The 23,471-nt window shown below is 44.0% G+C and overlaps 1 protein-coding gene across 1 annotated transcript in view; it reads right to left on the reverse strand.

Annotated features, from left to right (window-relative positions):
* Positions 1-23,471, reverse strand: part of LOC311144386 (extended synaptotagmin-2-A-like) — a 64,126-nt gene that overhangs the window by 20,125 nt on the left and 20,530 nt on the right. Inside the window, exons 8-14 of the mRNA XM_084180402.1 lie at positions 19,759-19,879; positions 18,039-18,215; positions 16,225-16,307; positions 12,032-12,080; positions 11,596-11,685; positions 3,171-3,266; positions 1,308-1,370 (exon numbers count right to left, since the gene is read on the reverse strand). Coding sequence (XP_084036528.1) covers positions 1,308-1,370; positions 3,171-3,266; positions 11,596-11,685; positions 12,032-12,080; positions 16,225-16,307; positions 18,039-18,215; positions 19,759-19,879 — 679 coding nt within the window. The remainder of the gene's footprint in view (positions 1-1,307; positions 1,371-3,170; positions 3,267-11,595; positions 11,686-12,031; positions 12,081-16,224; positions 16,308-18,038; positions 18,216-19,758; positions 19,880-23,471) is intronic.

Raw genomic sequence — 23,471 nt, forward strand, 5'->3', positions numbered from 1 at the left:
CCATGGTTAACAGAGGAAGAACAATGATTTCAAGCACCACCCTCCTTTTAAAGCTTCCAGTCTGTTATTCTAACTCAATCAGCATGACAGAGTGATCTCCAGCCTTGTCCTCGTCAACACTCTCACCTGTGTTAACGAGAGAATCACTGACATGATGTCAGCTGGTCCTTTTGTGGCAGGGCTGAAATGCTGTGGAAATGTTTTTTGTGGATTAAGTTCATTTTCATGGCAAAGAGGGACTTTGCAATTAATTGCAAGTAATCTGATCACTCTTCATAACATTCTGGAGTATATGCAAATTGCCATCATAAAAACTGAGGCAGCAGACTTTGTGAAAATTAATATTTGTGTCATTCTCAAAACTTTTGACCACGACTGTATGGCAGTTAGGCTTTAAATCCCTTGTAAAGCGGATTAATGTGCTTAATTTTAAGAAGTTTTTTGGCCACTTTAGTTGTGATACAAACCAAATCAAAACATATAGGCCTATGGGCTAGGCTACATGGGGTGTGCGACTATGATTCGATATATTGTCACCCATCAGACTATTCTTGATTTAATCTTGTCTTTACATATACTAAATAATATATGTGTGAAATATGTTTTGATTTAGAATGGACCATTATCATGCACCCGTCTCGAAACAGGGGCAGCGGGAAAAAATACATGTCATCTATGCACTTAAAATAGCGGATGGAGGACACTTTTCCCGTGATTCATTTTCATGCCAGCCAGGTAGGCTATACTCCTGTTGTAAAGATAAGCAATGTGATTAATATTAGGAAAGTTGAGAAATAAATATAGCAGGCCTAGCCTATAGAAAGCTGATGGGATCCTCCTATTTAGTAGAGGCCATCACTCTGTTTTCTCACGCAATTGCATAGCCTATAGTAATGTTGTTCAACATGAGCTCATGGGCTCTCATGAAGTGTTTGATTCGATTTTCGATTACATTTGCATTGATGTCAGAGTGATTAGAGGGGAAATAGAGTGCTCAGTACCACGCCGTTAGCAAGTTTGGTAGGCTACTAATGACCATGAGCAGCATCAAAGCTTGGAGAAGCCTAATTACCGTGACTAAGCGGTCACGTGGAATTTGAATGCCTTCATGACTCGTGACCGCCGGTGTGGCGGTAATACGGTCACCACAACAGCCCTACTCACAATGAATAAACAATGCATTTATCATAAATTATCAAAGTAAATTTGGATGGCACAAAGTAAGGAAGGGCACAGACTGAGAACATAAAAGCTGTATATGCGTGCTATCTATGCATGGCATGCATTATCCCACTTTCTTCCTTTACCTTCAGGGATTTATAGACAGAGGCTTGCTTCAACCTGTCCTGGTTGAAATTAAACAGGTCGCTCTTTTATCCAAAGGGGGGAGATGGGGAGAAAATCACACCCAGAGTTAGTAGGATGGGGGAACTGAGTATGATTAGGTTTAGCTTTGGTCCAGGACGTCGTTAGTGAGAACGCAGCCGAACAACGGGCTGGACCAGTGCTAGATTAGGTTGTATTAAGTGGTATGAAAACAACAACAATCCATAGAGAATGGAAAAGGAAAAAGGAAGGAGAGAGCCAATAAATAAAGAGAGAGGACTGTCCAAGATATAAATAAGGTATATATATGAACAATAGATAACAACGCAGACATTATAATGAATGGATAATGCAGTATAAAAGAAAAGCTGTATAGAGAAGGAGAATGAAAATTGTCCTTCTATACGGGAGAAGCTATAGAATGAGTTGCTGGGAGGAACTTGTGATAAGGGATGTTGTTTAGCTCAAGCAAATAAGAGATCTGACAGTATTTCAATATTCCCTTACTTAGACATAACTGTCCACTACACAGACACTAAAAGCAACAGCTGTCAACATATCCTTAAAGTAATGCGCCACAAATAGCCCCCTCAATTAAATACCCTGAGACCTTGAAATCAATAGTTCTTGGAAACCATATTTTCCCTGCCTGTACCTTGTTGTTGGATGAAAGATGAAGCACTATCCTCTATCCTGAGTTATTGGAATTATTATTTAGTCTATAAGATAAATATTCATGATCAACCGGGTTCAGAAATTATTGTATAATAATATTATTGGATTTAGAACCATGCAGCAGAGTCAATCGACATGCTTTATGATACAAGACTCACTGCAGCAGGTCTGTTACTTAGCTCTGGTGCAGGGCGTCATTCTGCTGCGCTCCCACTACCTTAGTGATAGTAAGAGCGCAGCCGAACGACGCTCTGCACCAGAGATAGTCTGTTACGGTTCAACCCCACCACACACTGCTAATGCTAACTCTAGGATGCAGAGTACCGGAGGACTCACGAATAAGGTTCTATACATTGAGGTATTGTTCTCACAAAATACTAGGCCAGATGCTCTCCTCTCTTTTAAGTTTCCGCACCCAAAGCTCCCTGTGAAGACGCTCTTTATAGGGAAAGAACAGGGAGAGAAGAAGTTAAATAAAGTATGGCTAAGACGCTAAAGAGGCTAAGACTCTGACAGGCTCATTTAGGAGTTGACTGTCTTGGGCTGATATTGACCCATATCTGTGGGTTAAGGTCAAAGGTAAAAGACAGTGTTGAAGGAGGAGACAAAAAGGAGTTTCAACAGACAGACACACAAATGAATCCATTGAGGTGCTCATGTCATGTTAAAGGTGTGTTGTCCATGTGGAAGACCAGATAGACAGGGTTGAGATGAAAACAGTAAACTATGGCATGTTGATTAAACTTCAGTGCAATGTTTGCACAACTACACCTGAAAATGTGTACTGAAAATGCTTGTTGAGCTGGGTAGAAAATATTTCAGAACATTATTTTCAAGTTCCATTTGGCGTGATTCACAATAGCTCCCTTGGGTGGAGTAGAATATGTCCAGAAATATATTACATTATTCTCTGTATCCTTATTCACATCATGTCATAGGCCAACATTTGTTAACATTAACATGAATGTGTATAGCATGGGGAAATGTTTTATATTCTACAGTAAATGTTATCATGTACAGTATGTCAAATCAACCGCCGTGTAATGTGCTTTTACCTGCAGCAATTCACCTTCAGCAATTCAATACTTTTGCGCCTCACTCCACCACCAGAGCACTCCTTCAACTCAAACCCCTTTAACTGAACAGTCCTGTCATCCAGCTCTACTCACCGGCAGGTTCTTTGCTGAGTCCAAGTACACCACCAGGAGAGCAGATGAGAGTCCATCATTGGCCAGGCTTCTGTCAGCTCGCACGCTCCTCAACACCTGATTGGATAGGAGAGACGGGGGGGTCACTACTGAGACAAACTGGACTAGGAGAAGTGGGCAGCCTTCTAATTCACTTCTAACTGTAATACACGTGACAATAGCAAGACAGAGAGACAGGCTAAGTCAACGTGTTTAAGCTAGCTTTCTAGTACGATGTCATTATAAACACCTGGGCTTGTCTTGAATTATCATACAATTGGGAAGGGGGATAAGAACCGAAATTGAAAAGATAAGGGTTTGCCTGTGTGTGCTATATGGGGCCGATTCCGACCCGATTTAAGCGCACGTAAATGGAACGTAATTCCCTTTTTATATTTATATTTTTTATTCTGACCTTTAACTTAAGCATGAGAATAGCATGCTATTCACCCGCTATTCGTTTCGGGGTGGAGATCTAAGAATTGAAGGTGTGGCGGAGGTGTAGCTACAGATACGCCGTATTCTGACCTTGACTTAATTCCCTCATAATTCCACCACCTTTACGGGCGATGAAATTATGAATAAGGTCGAGCGAACCAAGTGGAAAAATCATCTACTTTCTTTTATTCCGATAGAAATAACAGCATTCTCCATGCACTGTTATTTATAAATGTATAAGAGCATTTGATAAGAGCTAGGTATGTCACGGTTCAGACAGACGACCAGAGGACCACAATTGCGTCACACCAGAAAGTTTATTAAAACTTAAGGGAAAAGGGAAGTAGGGAGTGAATGAAGGCTCCAGGGGTAACAGGGATCCCGTCCAATGTGCTGGGTCTGTGCCCCCCCCAGTGGCAGCGATGCGTCCTATGAAGCCGGTGGTGGGTGGTCCAGAAGTCCTGGGGGGGGGAGACACAGACACAACAGGGCGGAATGAAACAAGGCAGCAGTACAGTTCAAGGGAAATCCAAAATACGTAGTAGCAAGGCAGAAGGCTGGTCAGAGTTACCGGGATTGAAGAGTAGTCAGGAGTCGTTATGGCAGAAGCAGGTCTGGATCTCCTGGGGCAGAAGAGTATCCAAAAATTCAGGCAGGTCCGGGGTCACAAAACCAGGGTGAGCCAGAAGCGCGAGCAAACAGGTTCCGGGTGTGAGCTTTGCAGACGATCTGACACCGGAGAGCTGAAAGACAGGGCCTTAAATACTGGGAGAGGTAGTGGGTAATGCAGCGCAGCTGGCAGAGTAATTAGAGCAGAGCAGAGTAGGGACAGGTGGAGCTAGTTAGGCTGAGTAGAGAGAGTGGTGAGCAGAGTGGAAGAAAATTAAGGTGGTAACCCGGTGGAGTGAGAGGCTCATGACAGAACCCCCCCCCCAAGGGACGGCCCCAGAAGTCCCAAGAGCAACACCACGCCGGGCGGGAGGAGGGGAGCCGGAGGAGGGCTAGAACTCCTCCGAACGGTCCGAGTGAACGTCCTCATCCTCGGAGGAAGCCGGAGGGCCGTGGTCGGGAGATGGGACAGGTCCCGAGACAGGATCAGGCACAGGACAGGAAGCCGAGCGGGCAGGACGGTTAGGGACCCCTCTGGGGCGGCCCCTACGGATTGCAGGTTGATCAGGATGCCGTTGGTGGAAAGCGGTGATGAGAGTCCTATCCACAATCCGACTAGCTGGCACCCAGGTCCTTTCCTCAGGTCCATAGCCCTCCCAGTCAATGAGGTACTGGAGACCCCTACCCCTCCGTCTGGACCGAAGCAGGCGGCGGACGGTGTAAACCAGACCACCATCGACGAGCCGTGGAGGAGGAGGACAAGGCGCAGCAGGGACCAGCGGACTCTCATGGATGGGCTTAATCTTAGACACATGGAAAGTGGGGTGCACCCTCAGGGAATTAGGCAGTTGGAGCCGGACAGCAGTTGGGCTAATCACTCTTATGATAGGGAATGGGCCAATGAACCGAGGTGCCAGCTTCTGCGACTCCACCCTGAGTGGCAGGTTCTTCGATGACAACCACACCCTTTGACCAACATGGTAGGTGGGAGCAGGAATTCTCCGACGGTTGGCCCCGGTAGTGTAGCTGGCAACGGATCTGAGGAGTGTGGCTCGGGCTTGTGACCAGGTGCGGCGACATCGACGGGCAAAAGCAAGTGCAGATGGGCAAGTAACCTCCTCTTCCTGGCTGGCAAATAGAGGAGGCTGGTATCCATAAACACATTGGAAAGGGGACATACCGATGGCAGAGCAGGTCAGAGAATTGTGTGCGTACTCCACCCATGTCAATTGCTGCGACCAGGAGTGGGGGTTGCGTGAAGTCATGCATCGCAGTGCCTTCTCGAGCTCCTGATTAGCCCGCTCTGACTGCCCATTGGATTGGGGATGGAATCCGGAAGTCAGACTGACTGTGGCTCCCAGCAGGTGACAGAACTCCTTCCAAAAAGCGGAGGAGAATTGTGGACCACGGTCAGAAACTACATCCTTTGGCAGTCCGTGGATCCGGAAGACGTGTTCCAGGACCACCTGGGCGGTCTCCTTGGCGGTTGGGAGCTTGGGGAGGGGAATGAAGTGTGCCATCTTGCTGAAACGGTCAACTATGGTGAGAATGACGGTCATGCCCCTTGAAGGGGGCAGCCCCGTGACAAAGTCAAGGGCGATGTGAGACCAGGGACGTCTGGGCACAGGCAGGGGCTGCAGCAATCCGGCTGGGGGCTGGCAGGACGACTTGTGTTGGTTGCAGATGGGGCAGGCTTGGACGAATTCCCGTACATCCTTTCTCAGAGAGGGCCACCAGAACCTCTGGGCGAGCAGGTTGTAAGTGCGGGTGGAGCCAGGGTGACAAGCTAGGCGGGAGTCATGTCCCCACTGAACGACCTGGGACCTCAGGTCTTCGGGGACAAAAAGGCGGTCAGCTGGGCAAGTGCTGGGACCTGGCTGGTTACGGAGAGCCTCCAGCACCTGTTCCTCAACAGCCCAGGTCAGAGCTGCAACGATGCAGGGACTTGGCAGAATCGACACAGGGTCCTTGGAGGGGGTGTCATCCTTCTGGAATTGACGGGAGAGGGCGTCTGGCTTGGTGTTACGTGATCCAGGCCGGTATGACAGAGTGAAATTAAACCTGGTGAAGAACAGGGCCCAGCGGGACTGCCTGGAGTTCAACCGTTTGGCCGTGCGGATGTACTCCAAGTTCTTATGATCGGTCCAAACGAGAAATGGAATGGTGGACCCCTCCAGCCAGTGACGCCACTCCTCCAAGGCAAGCTTCACAGCCAGCAGCTCACGGTTCCCTATGTCGTAATTGCACTCAGAGGGGGACAACCGACGTGAGAAAAAGGCACAGGGATGGAGCTTCCTATCCTCCGCAGCCCACTGAGAAATCACAGCACCAACTCCCACATCCGAGGCGTCCACCTCCACAATGAATTGCCGGTCCACATCAGGCATCTGGAGGATGGGAGCGGAGGTGAACCTCACCTTGAGGGTACTGAAGGCTTTGTCGGCTGCTGGGGTCCAGGTGAAGGGTTGCTTGGTGCTGGTTAGAGCAGTGAGAGGGGCAGCAACGGTACTGTAGTTCCGGATAAACTTTCTATAGAAGTTAGCAAACCCCAGAAACTGTTGCAGCTTCTTTCTGTTCTCCGGAACTGGCCATGAAGTGACTGCTGATACTTTGGCAGGATCCATTTGGATACTTCCCTCTGCCACTATGTACCCCAGGAAGGCCACTGTCTTGACGTGAAACTCACATTTCTCTGCCTTGGCGTAGAGGGAATTCTCCAGAAGACGATGAAGGACTTGCTGGACATGGCGGGTGTGTTCAGACAGGTTTCTGGAGTAGATTAAGATGTCATCCAGGTAAACGAAGACAAACTTGTTTAACATGTCCCGCAGTACATCATTCACTAGAGCCTGGAACACAGCAGGAGCATTGGTGAGGCCAAAAGGCATAACCAGATACTCGTAGTGGCCTGTTGGTGTATTGAATGCGGTTTTCCATTCATCTCCCTCCCGGATCCGCACTAGGTGGTAAGCGTTTCTGAGATCCAACTTGGTAAAAACAGTGGCTCCCTGGAGCAACTCAAAAGCAGAGGTGAGCAGAGGCAGAGGGTAACGGTTTTTCACTGTGATGTCGTTGAGTCCCCTGTAGTCGATGCAGGGGCGAAGAGATCCGTCCTTCTTCCCCACAAAGAAGAAGCCAGCACCAGCAGGAGATGAAGATGAACGGATTAATCCTGCGGACAGAGAGCCATTGATGTAGTCCTCCATGGACTTTCTTTCAGGAGCAGACAACGAATAAAGACGACCCTTTGGAGGGGCTGTTCCAGGGAGGAGGTCGATGGCACAGTCGTACGGTCGGTGAGGGGGCAGAGATGTGGCTCTTGCTTTGTTAAACACCTCTCTGAGACCATGGTAGCATTCTGGGACATTGGAGAGGTCAGGAGCGGAGTTAGTAGGTACTGGCCGAGGGGGTAGTGCGGCAGCAAGCAGGCAGGTTCGGTGTCAGTCCTCTCCCCATTCCCTGATCACCCCGGTCACCCAGTCGAGCTGAGGGTTGTGCCGGCGGAGCCATGGGTAACCCAGGATGAGGGGTTGGCCTGGAGAGGGGAGCAGGTGAAACTGGATAGTTTCTTGATGGTTTCCGGACAGACCCATCGAGACCGGGGCCGTGACATGAGTGACCGATCCGAGTAAGTGTCCGTCCAGTGCCCGGGCAGGAATAGGAGGTGTCAAACGGAGGTTCTCCAGTCCCAGTTGGCGTGCCAGCTTGATGTCCATTATGTTGGCTTCGGCGCCAGAATCCACCAGAGCAGCCAGGGTGTGAGTTGAGTCAGAGAGGCGGAGGTGAACTTGCAGCAGGGGTTTGCGGTCGGAGGACTGGATGGTCATTGAACTCAACCGGACTCCCCCTATGCCCGGTGAGCTTCGGCCCTTTAAAGGGCAGGTTACCACACGATGTCCATCACCTCCACAATAGAGGCAGAGGTTTGAGGTGAAGCGGCGCTGGCGCTCTGCAGGAGTGAGAGAGGCTCGCCCAATCTCCATAGGCTCAGACTGATCAAGCTGACCTGGGTGAGTGGCAGTAGATGACAGGAGCCCAGTCGGATCTCTCCGAATGCCGGTAGTAGGTGGACCTTGGCGCCCCCTCTCACGACGACGGGTCTGTATCCTTCTGTCGATCCTGACAGTCAGTGCGATGGCTTCATCAAGAGTGGAAGGCAGTTCATGGGAGACCAACTCGTCCTTGATATAGTCAGCCAAACTATGGAAGAACGCGTCCACCAACGATGGTGTGTTCCAAGAACTTCGTCTAGCCAGGGTTCGGAAGTCGATGGAATGGTCTGCGACTGTACGTCTGCCTTGTCGAATACTGAACAGTTCACGAGACGCCTCTGCGGTTGGTGAATCCAGGTCAAACACCTTCAGCATCTCCTCAGCAAACAGGTCGAAGGTTGCACATGCGGGGGTTTGACGTTCGAACTCTGCTGTTCCCCAGAGTCGAGCTCGGCCCGTCAGGTGAGTGATGGCATACCCAACTTTAGCCCCCTCCGTGGCGAAGGTCCTTGGCTGCAAGGAGAACTGAAGTCGGCAGCTAGTCAGGAATGGCCGGACCTGGGTTGAATCGCCGTTGAACCGCTCGGGGTTTCCAATCTTGGGTTCCGGAGCAGCGGCTGCAATGACCGGGGCAGGTAACTCGGGGGCAGGGCTGGTGGGCAGACTGGCTGGGGTAAGGTTGGTGAGGAGTTGAATGATCATGGCGAGTTGTTGTTGCTGCTGCTGGAACTGCTGCTCATGCTCATCGGTTTCCATGTCGGGGAAAGTGTGCGCTGAGTCCATAATGGTCAGATCGTACTGTCACGGTTCAGACAGACGACCAGAGGACCACAATTGCGTCACACCAGAAAGTTTATTAAAACTTAAGGGAAAAGGGAAGTAGGGAGTGAATGAAGGCTCCAGGGGTAACAGGGATCCCGTCCAATGTGCTGGGTCTGTGCCCCCCCCAGTGGCAGCGATGCGTCCTATGAAGCCGGTGGTGGGTGGTCCAGAAGTCCTGGGGGGGGGAGACACAGACACAACAGGGCGGAATGAAACAAGGCAGCAGTACAGTTCAAGGGAAATCCAAAATACGTAGTAGCAAGGCAGAAGGCTGGTCAGAGTTACCGGGATTGAAGAGTAGTCAGGAGTCGTTATGGCAGAAGCAGGTCTGGATCTCCTGGGGCAGAAGAGTATCCAAAAATTCAGGCAGGTCCGGGGTCACAAAACCAGGGTGAGCCAGAAGCGCGAGCAAACAGGTTCCGGGTGTGAGCTTTGCAGACGATCTGACACCGGAGAGCTGAAAGACAGGGCCTTAAATACTGGGAGAGGTAGTGGGTAATGCAGCGCAGCTGGCAGAGTAATTAGAGCAGAGCAGAGTAGGGACAGGTGGAGCTAGTTAGGCTGAGTAGAGAGAGTGGTGAGCAGAGTGGAAGAAAATTAAGGTGGTAACCCGGTGGAGTGAGAGGCTCATGACAAGGTAAATGAGTAATCCATTTGCATACGAGGATTGTAAATACACATAGCAATTGTTTTAGATGATTTTTCCTGATGATCCCTGGAGACAAATATGAAACCAGTCATATGGAAGCAAACTGAAAATATCGTATTGTCGACCCTTTTCCAAAGCGAAGTAGGCTATAAATAGCTGTGCTGATATTCCGAATTTTAATTATGTGCCCTCAATTTGAGTGGATGAAATTTGGAGACCCAAGCCATAGGCTTCTGTAGGGCTGAACCTACTGAGTTGATATATGCGCTTTAGAATGTTTTAATTATATACCCGGGCTTTTCTCCATTTTATTTTACTATTTGTATACATTTATAACAGTCACTTTAGTGTTTGTTTTCTTCAATTTGTAGCTTACATTTTGCATCATTCCATTCCGTTTACCTTTCTTTCCTCTGTCACGTCTGTGTAGTTGTCCCTGAGGGTCGCTAGCATAAGTGGATCATATTAGGCTAACGTTGTGCAATAATTTGGGACATGTAGCCTATTTGAATCATTATGGAACTCAGACCACACGTAGCAGGTTATACATGGAGCCTGGCGCACAGTTCACAATGACTAGAACATTGTCATACAGTTCCATGATTAGTGAGGGTTAGGGTAGATTTTTAGGTCTATTGTTCAACCCTTATTGTACACTGCTTTCTACCTTTCAATATTTAATGGATTGAACTTGAATATGACAACTTTTAGGATGAATCAAACACATATTTTGTGCATAAAGGCTCTCCAAACCAGTTTTTTTAATTATTCACACATACTTTCCTAACCCAAAAATGTGCCTAAATAATCTACAGAATCAGAGTATTCTTTTATCTACCAGTTGGTGCTGAAACGGAGACAAATATGCATATATTTAGATGGCTTTCTTTCATTGATCCCTATATTCTGAACCCGTTCTCTCAATGTATTCTAGTCTGTCGACAAAATTCTAATTAAAGGTAAACCATATTTAAAGGGATGGCTTAAGATAAACGTACTGAAAATCCTATTGAATGAAAATCACGAGAAAATCTGTGGGCCAGCAAGTGGGAGGGTTTTCAGCGGTTGAATTAAATGTATTCAGCGCGCGCAAGGGAACCACGCCGGCAAAGCCTGTTACGCACCTGCATAAAGGAATACCAACTACTGAGAAGTGTGTAGGAAAGGCATGCGTATGAAAGGTGTACATTTCAGCAATTTACTATCTGTGACGTGCTAGATGACTTGTTTAAGATTAATGGAAAAAATCTACTGGGACTGATATGCTTGATCCATTTTATCAAAGTGCACGGCACATTATTATGGGTGACAGTTTTAGCACTCATCTGCATTCTCTACCAGAAAGTTGGCCCTCTTTGATGTCACGTAGGTTGATACATTGCTATGTTTTCATATTTAAAGCCCTTTTACAAAAAGTCCCACTGTACCTAACATCATTACTAAACTTTAGACATAAGAGTTACTGCACCCAGTCTCAGGGATGGCTAACTCTGGAAATTCCTTTGGTCTCTACCGAGTTAGGTAAATCAGCTTTTAGTTTTTTTGCACCATATTTGTGGAACAATCTTTTAAATGTTCTGAAATGTGATGTTTTGGTGCCTCTAGGTCAATTCAGAACGCTGATTGAGGACCTTTTTACTGATGAATGTCTTTGTTTTTTATGACCGTGTTTTTCTTTCTGTTTGCTTTTTGTATTTATATTTTGATGTGTGTATTTTCTGTAATTCAGGGCTCATCTGTAAAAGAGACCTTGGTCTCAGTATGACTCACTGATAAAATAAAGGTTAAATAAAAAAAGTAAATAAATGTGTATTGTAGTGTATAGATTTTGTGTATTTTGTATGCTGACTAAATTAATTTCCATGTAAATAAAATCATTTCATATCGAATACTGCACCTGGTCCATCTTTTCAGGGGTGGAGAGCAGAGAGAGCCATTCCAGTTTCAAGTGTAGTTTCCCCGTGGAGACTTCTTCCAGGTCAAACCACTAGAACGACAGGATGTTCAAGGGTGCATTTCAAATGGCACCCTGTTGTATTTATAGTGCACTACTTTTCACCAGGGCTCATAGGGCTCTGGTAAAAACCTAGTGCACTATATAGGGAATAGGATTACATTTGGGACCTACATACCCTAAATCTCAACTGTAGTAGTGATGGATGACAACACAATATCTTCAAATGGACGAAGGCAGATAATATAGTAAGGCAAAATCACTATCCAAGTGCAGAACTGAAGCCAAGCCTCTTGTTCTATTTTCATGTTTTTTCTTCTTCTTTTAACCACATTTATTTGAAGATGAAAAAATATATCGGATCAGCTGGTGGATTTACCTCATCGACCTTCTGCTCTTTGTGAAGCTCCGTCATATCGATCATCAGGCTGCAATCGAAGACACAAAGATTGGATAAGAAATCAGTAGGCAGGATTAATCACAACAGAAGCCAAATTGGTTCACTGATACAGCATGTTGGCACTCCGACCCAGTCAGGGGCCAATAGGGCTCCGGTCAAAAGTAGTGCAATACATTGGGAGTAGGGTGCCATTTGGGACGCAGCCAGCACCCTGCTGGGTGCTATGCTATGCTATCCCCTTGGGATGAGGCCCAAGAAGCAGAGCTTTGATCCAACTCCTAATGTGACTATTGTACACTGATCACAGATACTTAGTACATCACAGATACTTCAATGTGTCTCTTCTCTCTTTCAATGGGCCACCCTTCACTGTGACATATAGGAGGGAGGTTGCGATAGTTCTGCTCCAGGGCGTTACGTGCTGTTTGCTAAAACTGAAGGCTCGGCATCAGCAAGCCGTACGTAACACTCTGGACCAGAGCTAAGTTTGTGATATATTTTCGGCTAGATAAGATAATTTGCTTGATATTGGATACATTAACTCACAATGCAGAGGACTAATAAGCCATTTGAGCATGGGGTGATGAGAAAAAGACACACTGTAAACAATTTCCTGTTGTTTTTACGGTACCTTACAGGCAACTGGATACCTGTAAGTTACTGTAAAACAACAGTACAGTGCAGTATATCACTTGCACTTCTAGAGGCCTTAACAAAGGTAGTGATGGGATGACTGATCCCGTAACTCTGACGCTTCGATGCAGTTTTCGACACAACGTACCGATGCTTGTATCTAAGTAATAATACCACGTGATGATGACGGTTGAAGCTTCGTACGTCACACTACCATCTGACAGGTGTCAGAACTCGGAACTGAGAGCGCCGACCTCTGCTGGAAGCTTTTTCCTTTATCTAGATATTTCACCTTCTTAGCAGGTGGAAAGATAGCTCGGGGCGTAGAGCCACACAGCAGACAAATCTATCATGAAATTGTAGCACACTAGTATTGAATCTTGAGAGAGCCTATTTCAATTTATTTTTATTTTTTTACAGTGATTGTAAATTAAACAGCTGTAGTAGTTGTTATTGGTAATCATCAAATTATGGATCCAAAGTTTTTTGTTAATCTGTAAAAGTGAGTCTAAAAAGTCTCATTCAATCCAAAAGCAAAGTTGACAAGAAGTTACCACGTGATAAATGATGTACAAAGCTTTGTTTGACCCCTTAGTCAGTGGATCCCGCTGTGGCTTCCAAAACGTCGACCTCTACTAGACACTACGTACAGACACTACGTACAGTGTTCTCTATTTCTCACCTTACAGTTGGCTCAGCCTGTAGAGCAGTGGTGAGTGAGTTTCTTGTCTTGTAGAGGCACAGGATTGAATCCCCATAAAGATGTGTTATTTTTGTAAATAGTTTTATTTGAAACACTGGCTACGTTGTACTTCTAACTTTTAAATTATGAGTTTCGATAGGCATAGGCAGTTTTTTATAAATCATACAATGGAGCCAACGTCTTTTGTAAAAAAAATCTTTTTTTTTTTAAACTACGTTGCTCGTTTCAAAGCATAGATGGATAGGTTCAAAGTAACATTACCACGTGATCAATGACATCAGAAGCTTTGTTTGATCACGTGCTCTTTTGAACCGTGTGTTGCAAAATCCCAACGATTTAGGTACTGTAAACTAAGCTACCATTTAGATACTGTAAACTGAAGACAATCTAAGTAAATTGGTAAATAAGGTGTCCAGTAGAGGTCGGTGTTTGAAAGCAACTTTGCGTCGAAGAACGCATCGGCACCGCAGCAAAATCAGTGGGATCTCGCATTTTGCAACACACGGTTCAAAAAAGCATGTGATCAAACGAAGCTTCGGATGTCATTGATCACGTGCTTTTTTTAACCGTGTGCTGCAAAATGAGAGATCCCACTGATTTCGCCATGGTGCCGATGTGTTCTTCGATGCAAGGTTGCTTTCTTGAGACTAGTTGAGTATCTGGAGCATCAGCAATTGTGGGTTCGATTACAGGCTCAAAATGGCCAGAAAAAAATAACTTTCTTCTGAAACTCGTCAGTCTATTCTTGTTCTGAGAAATTAAGGCTATTCCATGTGAGAAATTGCCAAGAAACTGAAGATCTCATACAACGCTGTGTACTACTCCCTTCACAGAACAGCGCAAACTGGCTCTAACCAGAATAGAAAGAGGAGTGGGAGGCCCCGTTGCACAACTGAGCAAGAGGACAAATACATTAGAGTGTCTAGTTTGAGAAACAGACGCTTCACAGGTCCTCAACTGGCAGCTTCATTAAATAGTACCAGTCTAAACGTGAAGAGGCGACTCCGGGATGCTGACCTTCTAGGCAGAGTTGCAAAGAAAAAGCCATATCTCAGACTGGCCAATAAAAATAAAAGATTAAGATGGGCAAAAGAACAGACACTGGACTTTTTCTTTGTAACTCTGCCTAGAAGGTCAGCATCCAGGAGTCGCCTCTTCACTGTTGACGTTTAGACTGGTGTTATGCGGGTACTATTTAATGGACAAGAATAGACTGATGAGTTTCAGAAGAAAGTTATTTGTTTCTGGCCATTTTGAGCCTGTAATCGAACCCACAATTGCTGATACTCCAGATACTCAACTAGTCTCAAGGCCAGTTTTATTGCTTCTTTAATCAGCACAACAGTTTTCAGCTGTGCTAATATAATTGCAAAAGGGTTTTTCTAATGCTCAATTAGCCTTTTAAAATGATAAACTAGGATTTGCATATACAACGTGCCACTGGAACACAGGACTGATGGTTGCTGATAATGGGCCTCTGTACGCCTATATATTCCATTAAAAAATCAGCCGTTTCCAGCTACAATAGCCATTTACAGCATTAACAATGTCTACACTGTATTTCTGATCAATTTGATGTTATTTTAATGGACAAATAAATTGTTTTTCTTTCGAAAACAAGGACATTTCTAAGTGACCCCAAACATTTGAGCGGTAGTGTACGTACCAACGCTCGCACCTATCCATTCCACCACAAAGTTTCAATGGATACAATGGAAAAACTAGTCTATATAAAAATCAAACATGCTGATATTTATTCCTGAGCAGCAGATGTCATTAATGTGCACTGTGCTAAAAGTAGTGATGTTACATTTGACACCGGAGCTCCAAGGTACACGTTGAAATCGCTAAGCAGTGTACTTCAAAGCAGCACTTTATCAGAAGCAGGTGATCAATGACGTCCGAAGCTTCGTTTTGTCGAACAACCACCTGATTGGTTTGGTATTGGTTTGGTCGAAGACAAAAAGGTTACGCTGCACACACGCTAGGAGGTGTGGGACGTCGTCTATAATAATTTGGCTGCTCTAAATTATTTTGACCAGCAGGTACCACTAGTGTACAATGTGTTGATCAAAGCCTTGAGTAATGAAACTATTTTTGACACAATTGGCTGGTAAACCTCAAGGCTTCAGGAAGCTTAGTTTCTCCATCACTAGCTAAAAGCTCAGAGTAATGAACTGTTTCTCGGCACAATTTGGTGTAAGCCCCAAAGGGTTCAGAAAGCCTCGGTTTCCCATCACTAAACAAAAGCTTCCAAACTGGCAGTGACTACAGACCAAAGGAGATGGCAAATACTCAACCATTAAAGGTTTAAGACTTGCTGCCACCAAATATAAGTTAAATTGGTACAGCACTCTCACTAATGGGTGGCACAAATGTAGCCTCATACTTGGCACGCCTCAAAATATGTTAATGAGCCAGTAACAACAATAACATGTACCCACTAGTGGTCAAAAGGTTTTTGTTGCTCCAGAAATACGGTAAGCTACTGTTTACTTTGGGGTGGAATTACAAGTCATTTGAAATACAGCAACAACAAAAAAATTATCTTACTTTAGAGGATGTGCTTTGATTTTGACCTTGTGCTTTTTGTGTGGTGTTCTATTTTGAACATTCACAAATACAGTAAGTGAACTTCTAATGTATTTTACATATAATATTTTACGGTAAAGTCCACAATACATCAAATATTTCCCGGCTGTTGAACATTTTCCCACAATGTATTGTAATTTACGGTAATCTATTGTATTCAGCTTATACAATAAGATACAGTCGATAAACAGTAATTTACCGTGAAAATAACAGGATGGTTTTACAGTGCAGGATATGAGCTTACCTCCCCAGGAAATCATCTTTGTCTGGGTCCTCATCAAACAACTCAATCTCCAGATGTTGACCTGAGTGCTCATATACCAGGGCCTGACAAGGACAAGGACATAACTCAATACAATCTCAGATACGGTAGTTCACATTGAATACAGCCAAAGGGCTTGTAAAAAATGACATGGTGGGTAAAACAGCATGAAAGCCAAAAATAAGAGGAAATATTGGACTGTTGGAAATATGTACACTACCGGTCAAAAGTTTTAGAACACCTACTCATTCAAGAGTTTTTCTTTATTTTTACTATTTTCTACATTGTAGAATAATTGTGAAGACATCAAAACTATGAAATAACACATATGGAATCATGTGGTAACCCAAAAAGTGTTAAACAAATCAAAATATATTTGAGATTCTTCAAATAGCCACCCTTTGCTTTGATGACAGCTTTGCACACGCTTGGCATTCTCTCAACCAGCTTCACCTGGAATGCTTTTCCAACAGTCTTGAAGGAGTTCCCGCATATGCTGAGCACTTGTTGTTGGCTTTTCCTTCACTCTGCGGTCCGACATCCCAAACCATCTCAATTTGGTTGAGGTCGGGGGATTGTGGAGGCCAGGTCATCTGATGCAGCATTCCAATACTCTCCTTCTTGGTAAAATAGCACTTACACAGCCCCACTAAGCCCAACCCAGATGGGATGGCGTATTGATGCAGAATGCTGTGGTAGTCATGCTGGTTAAGTGTGCCTTGAATTCTGAATAAATCACAGACAGTGTCACCAGCAAAGCACCCCCACACCATTACACCTCCTCCTCCATTCTTTACGGTGGGAAATACACATGCAGAGATCATACGTTCACCAACATCGCGTCTCACAAAGACACGGCGTTTGGAACCAAAAATCTCAAATTTGGACTCCAGACCAAAGGACAAATTCCCACCGGTCTGATGTCCATTGCTCGTGTTTCTTGGCCCAAGCAAGTCTCTTCTTCTTTTTGGTGTCCTTTAGTAGTGGTTTCTTTGCAGCAATTCAACCATGAAGGCCTGATTCACACAGTCTCCTCTGAACAGTTGATGTTGAGATGTGTCTGTTACTTCAACTGTGAAGCATTTATTTGGGCTACAATTTCTGAGGCTGGTAACTTATCCTCTACAGCAGAGGTAACTCTGGGTCTTCCATTCCTGTGGCGGTCCTCATGAGAGCCAGTTTCATCATAGCGCTTGATGGTTTTTGCGACTGCACTTGAAGAAACTTTCAAAGTTCTTGAAATGTTCCGTATTAACTGACCTTCATGTCTTAAAGTAATGATGGACTGTCGTTTCTCTTTGCTTATTTGAGCTGTTCTTGCCATAATATGGACTTGGTCTTTTACCAAATAGGGCTATCTTCTGTATAGCCCCCCTACCTTGTCACAACACAACTGATTGGCTCAAATGCATTAAGAAGGAAAGAAATTCCACTATTTTCTACATTGTAGAATAATAGTGAAGATGTCAAAACTATGAAGTAACACATATGGAATCATGTAGTAACCCAAAAAGTGTTAAACAAATCAAAATATATTTTATATTTGAGATTCTTCAAATAGCCACCAGAAACCCTTGACTGAGTAGGTGTTCTAAAACTTTTGACCGGTAGTGTACATGTAAGTTGTATCTGGTTCTACATACCCTATATTAATATCCCTGGGGTAGTTAGCACAGAAGGGGCAGATATCATTGATGTTACTGCCCCTGAGGCAGTTATTGTATAATATAACCATATTTTGCGGTTTTGGTTGATGTTCCATTGGAAGAGTTAATTTTTCAGTATATTTTGTTCACCTCGTAAACTTCGTTCCATTTGGGGTGCAGGCTCTCTTTGACCGTCTTGCTCTGGAAGAGCTGGTTGCCAATCTGGAGGACGCCGTAGGGGTCAGACTTCCCCTTGATCAGCCCGCCCAGGAATTTATCCTTCCCCTCCAGGTCCTGAGCCTCCAGGAAGTGAATCCTCAGGACTCCCTGGTGACACACACAGCAAAGGGACACTTCAGGAAATGGACACTTTAAAATAGTACACAGCGACACTGTAGCTCTTTCCTGTAGTCAATGACCGAATGCGCCCTCTTTGGCCTCATGGGTGGAATATTTTTAATATTTTTTCATAATTAATAAAGATTACTTAAAAAACCTGAAGAAAATCCAGTGTTTATGTCAAACAGTTTCGCTATATTTCAGTCTTCTGTGATGTATATAAAGTGTAATATTGGGATGCAAACTCAAAATTGAATACATTTCAACTCTATATCTGACATGGTACAGGTGTCTTCTTTTTTTAAGCCCATAACCATGTGTGAGGTGTATAAGAATCACTCTGTGTGACCCTGATTTAGCCCACTGCAGTAAAAAGGTTTTAAAGGGACATTGCACTTTCATATAAAAGTTTATCCAATGATTTCTGACCTCTAAAGTAGTCTTTAGTCAAGATGAAACCATGTACCACAACATCGGTTGTGTAGATCCATCTATAGGCCTCTACCACAAATGAATGGAAAAGATAAGCACTCAATAAAACCAGGGAATTAGAGGATGCGTATATTTTCTATTCATTTGGGGTGAAGGCAAATAGCTGGATCTACATAGAAACCAATTTAGTGGAAGATAGTTTCATCTTGACATTAGTCTACTTTTGAGGTTTGAAATAATTTGACAAACGTTATTTTATGAGTTAAATGTCCCTTTAAGACCAAACAGAGGAACAGAGGAACCATAGGCCTTGGAGCTGAGTCAAACGCAATCACTGCTTCACTGATAACCAAACAGCACAATAAGGATATAAGTAGTGATGTTATATTTGATACCGGAGCTCCGAGGCATGTATCGAAATCGCTAAGCAATGTACTTTGAAGCAGTGTGCCGATGCCTGTATCAATTTATCAGAAGCACATTATCAATGACGTCCGAAGTGTCGTTTCGTCGAACAACCACCTGATTGGTTTGGTATTGGTTTGGTAGAAGACAAAAACACTACGCTGCGCATGCGATACGGAGTGTGGGACGTCGTCTATAATAATTTGGCTGTTCCAAATTATTTTGACCAGCAGGTGCCACTAGTGTACACTGTGTTCATCAAAGCCTTGAGTAATTAACCTTTTTTTGACACAATTGGCTGGAAAACCTTAATGCTTCAGGAAGCTTTGTTTCCCCATCACTACCTATCAGGATCATCATACATGCAGAATATTTGGTATTTGGTATTTATTAGGATCCCCATTAGCCGCTGCAAAAGCATCAGCTACTCTTACTGGGGTCCACAAAAAATGTGATGATGGATTTGGTGGCAGACGGGTGTGCTCTGCTAATACGAACACTGTTAATTAAAGGGTTACTTTCCACAAAAACATATTTTAGTATTTTGTTTATTAGTCCACTGTTGATATGGTCTCAAAAATTGTGCATGCCATAACACTAAACAAAATCCGAAAAATATGTGTTCCTTTAATTAATGTGTGAAATATGATAATGATGTATGATTAGATATAGGATAGATGAAGGGCTGCAGTACCTTTGGCATAGGGAAGCGTAGCTGAGCCAGTTCTATATCTCCCACTAGTGGGATAGTGATGCGGTTGGGCAACACCAGGTAGCTGTAGATGATGTCCTGAATCAGACTGTCTGAGAAGCCACTGGGAAAAACAAAACACAACAAACCTCACAGTCAGTGAGTACGACCTTTGGATATAATTATTGGAAGGGGTTCAAGCATGTTGTTGGAGTAAATTACAAACCTCAAAATATCACTGTGATCCCCTGGGGAGTCAACACTTAGCAGTGAGGATGTCACTGAGCAGGAGGTCTTACGACCTGAGAATTACAATGCCTTGTAAGGGAAATCGATAGCTAAGAGTGGTCTAGTAACTGATGAGAGATTTTCTGTTAACCTTTAAGCTATCCACTTGGGTTTGATTCTGTAAACATAAATACATTTATGAGAGGGTTCAAGCAATCTGTAAAAATGAAACATATATTTTTATATACCCATTCCTTCACTCTTTCTCTCTCATTTCTCTAAGAAGGCTTCTCAAGAAACATATTTATCATTTTATCCTATAATTTCTCTTGCAGCTGAGCAGAAAGCTAGAGCACTTCTCTGGGGGCAGATTAAGCAGCATTACAGGGAACATGATTCTTCTTTAGTATGTGATCGTTCTTGTGTAACACATACACGTACACACACACACCGTGTAGAGAGCTTCATGCAGTATCAGCTGTTATTGTTCCCCTGACCTTGCGGTGGGACACAGAGCTAGGTCATACAAAAAAAATAATAACACTACACCACAACTGTCAGACAACCTGTGTTGAATAACATCAAGGGGATATGAGAGTGAGAGGGCGAGAGAGAGGGAAAAAGAGAGAGAGGGAGAGAGCGAGAGAGAGAGGAGGGGGGGGGGGGTCTTTGGAGGGGATGGGTGGTTTTATCTACTCTGTGATACAGTAGACTCCACCCCTCCAACATACAGCTGGCACTGTCTATCGCTTGTGGTTGAGAGCTTGTCTCTGTGACTGTCATTTCTCTGCTGCCCGGGCCTGTCCTGTCCTATCACTAACCCAGAGGCAGGCACACCTCCCCCCCATCCCCCACCCCCTAGCCCATGAACCGGGCATGTGCCACTGAGCCTCCACAAACAGGCTCACAGTGTACTGACTACACATATCTATTACACCCCTACAGAGAAATAGCAGTGGGGGGATGGGCGGTTATGCTCTGTAGAATCAGGGAGATGATTTCCATCACTGAGCTGCGGATGTGTCAACACCCGTGTCTAAATCAATAGACTGTGAGGAGGAGAGTGGCTGTATCATGAAATCTTTATTAGGGACATTTTCCACCGCCGCAGTAGCGTTAACATAAGGTTTAAACACCAGAAGCCACTGTCAACTCACAACAATATAAAAACTAAGAATTGACTGTGGATAATACAAATTATGCCTGGTCTGCAGAGAAGGCAAAGGTTATCTGCTCTTTGAATGCCATGAGAACATTGTATTGGTCTCTTTACCAGAAGAGGGAAATCTATTCTATTGAATCCATTATGGAAGTCATGAATTGTGCTTGTTTCACCAGCAATCAGTGCTCTATTTATTTACATTTTAGTCATTTAGCAGACGCTCTTATCCAGAGTGACTTACATGAGCAATTAGGGTTAAGTGCCTTGCTCAAGGGCACAGACAGATTTTTTACCTAGTCGGCTCGGGGATTAGAACCAGCGACCTTTCGGTTACTGGCACAACGCTCTTAACCACTAAGCTACCTGCCGCCTTTATGTGTCTATGTGACTCTGATGTGTTTGTTGTTGCTGTTTGTGTATTGCTAGTGAGTGGTGACAAATCCAATTTCCCCTTTTGGGATTCAATTCAATTCAATGCAAGTAGTAGCACTGCCATACCCCAAAACAATTTAAAGATAACACAAGAAAAGTGCAAACTTATTAGCCAATGCCTCTTTACAGTCTACTTTATTCTACACTAAAGTGTAACAGTTACTCTTAATAAGCAGATCATCCAATGTGCTCTTTCATTTAAATGAGCCCTAAGAAATCCCCAAGTCCCCTCCCCATTACCACATCATTTTAGAGTTGAGAGATGTGCGGATGAAGATTATTTTAGCAACCCCAGAGAGTTGGTGGAGTGGCGCAATTTAAATATCTATAAAGTCAGAGATTAGTTGCACAAATGAAAAAAACATAAAAACCATCTTGCTTTCTAAGCTGTGTGAGCTTTTTTTTAGCCCTGCCAGGCAGGCATGTGTTGCTATGAGCATTTCATGGACTGAAAGCCTAACAGCCATAGGGCGATGGTCACTCTAGCTGTCGTCCTCCTGCTACCTTAAAAAACGCTCCAATCACATACAACAACCCCAAGAGGAAAATACCTACTATAAAACCTGTATGGGTACTAATCACACCTGAAAGTAGTGAAAGCTTGGCCTGACAAAAGAGGGTGTAGAGTGAAGTTGCCCCTACATGTTGATCTTGGGTACGTTTTAGATTTTCCCCACACAGAAAATTCTCCAGTGTTAAAAAAATTGAAATTGACACTGAAAGTGTTGAGTATTTGGACTCATATAGACACCGGGACAGTGTTAAATTAACACACTGCTTTGTGTAAAGCCTTATTCCAATATTTCGCAGAGCGCCTTGCCTTACGAGTACATTTCAGAGTTGCCACCCATGACTGTATTTGTTAGTGACAGAGACATAGTTGTTGCATTCAAACATTTTCAGTCCTGTGGACTTCACCAAGTAAGATCCTAAATGAATATGTCATCATAAAAAATTTAACAAGTAACACAATACCATACGTATTTCATAAGGCCTAATTTTGAGGGCCTAGTTTACCCTAATACATGGACCTGAAACTCATAAACATCACTTTGAACCAAAACCATGCCAATCATTATCATATTTCCCAGCATGCTGTTTTGCAGGTAGGTTTCAATATTTATGTTTGTGCATTGATTTGTTGATTCATTAATTAATATTATGCTACTCAAATATAAATTACTAACATTTTCTAAACTAATCCAATATGTTACTTGGACTTATTGCACCCCTTACTGAAATGGTTGTTCCAGTTTAGATGCTTTAGGTAGTCTCATAGCTTATTCTTCCCAACACTGGCAGTATTCTGAATACAAGTTGAATATCCCCACATTGGCTCAGTTCCAATGGGAATTACACATCACCTTGCAAGCCAGCATATCTAAACCATGAGGTTTAGATTTGTTCCTGTAGGGGTACAAAAGCGTGTCACTGTAGCGGTAAAGTAACCCTTTATACCTTTAGTTAAAAGTGCAAGTAGGGTTGTAAAATTCCAGCGATTACCCCCAAAATACCAGATTTTCTAAAAATCCTGGTTGAAGGATTTCAGATTTCCTGCTTCCAGCTCCAAGAAACTTCCAACCATGTATTCTGGAAAACCTGGGAATGTTACCAGAATTTGGCAAACCTACCAGCAAGTCACATTATGCTGGGTTGCAAAGTGACAAGTAATTCCTATTTGAATCCAGACAGAGCTAAGCTATCTAACAGTTGGAATTTTTATTAACCTGCAACCAATCACAATGAGTGTCATGTTACAAACATTGTGAGGAGACTACCTAAGGCATTTAAACTGGAACAAACATTTCAGTTACGGGTGCAAAAAATATAACTAACTGATTGGATTAGTTTAGAAAAATGTATGTTATTTCTCTTTGTGTAGCATAAGATTTAT

The sequence above is a fragment of the Coregonus lavaretus genome, assembly GCF_964263955.1.
Source record: "Coregonus lavaretus genome assembly, chromosome: 2".
Taxonomy (NCBI): domain Eukaryota; kingdom Metazoa; phylum Chordata; class Actinopteri; order Salmoniformes; family Salmonidae; genus Coregonus; species Coregonus lavaretus.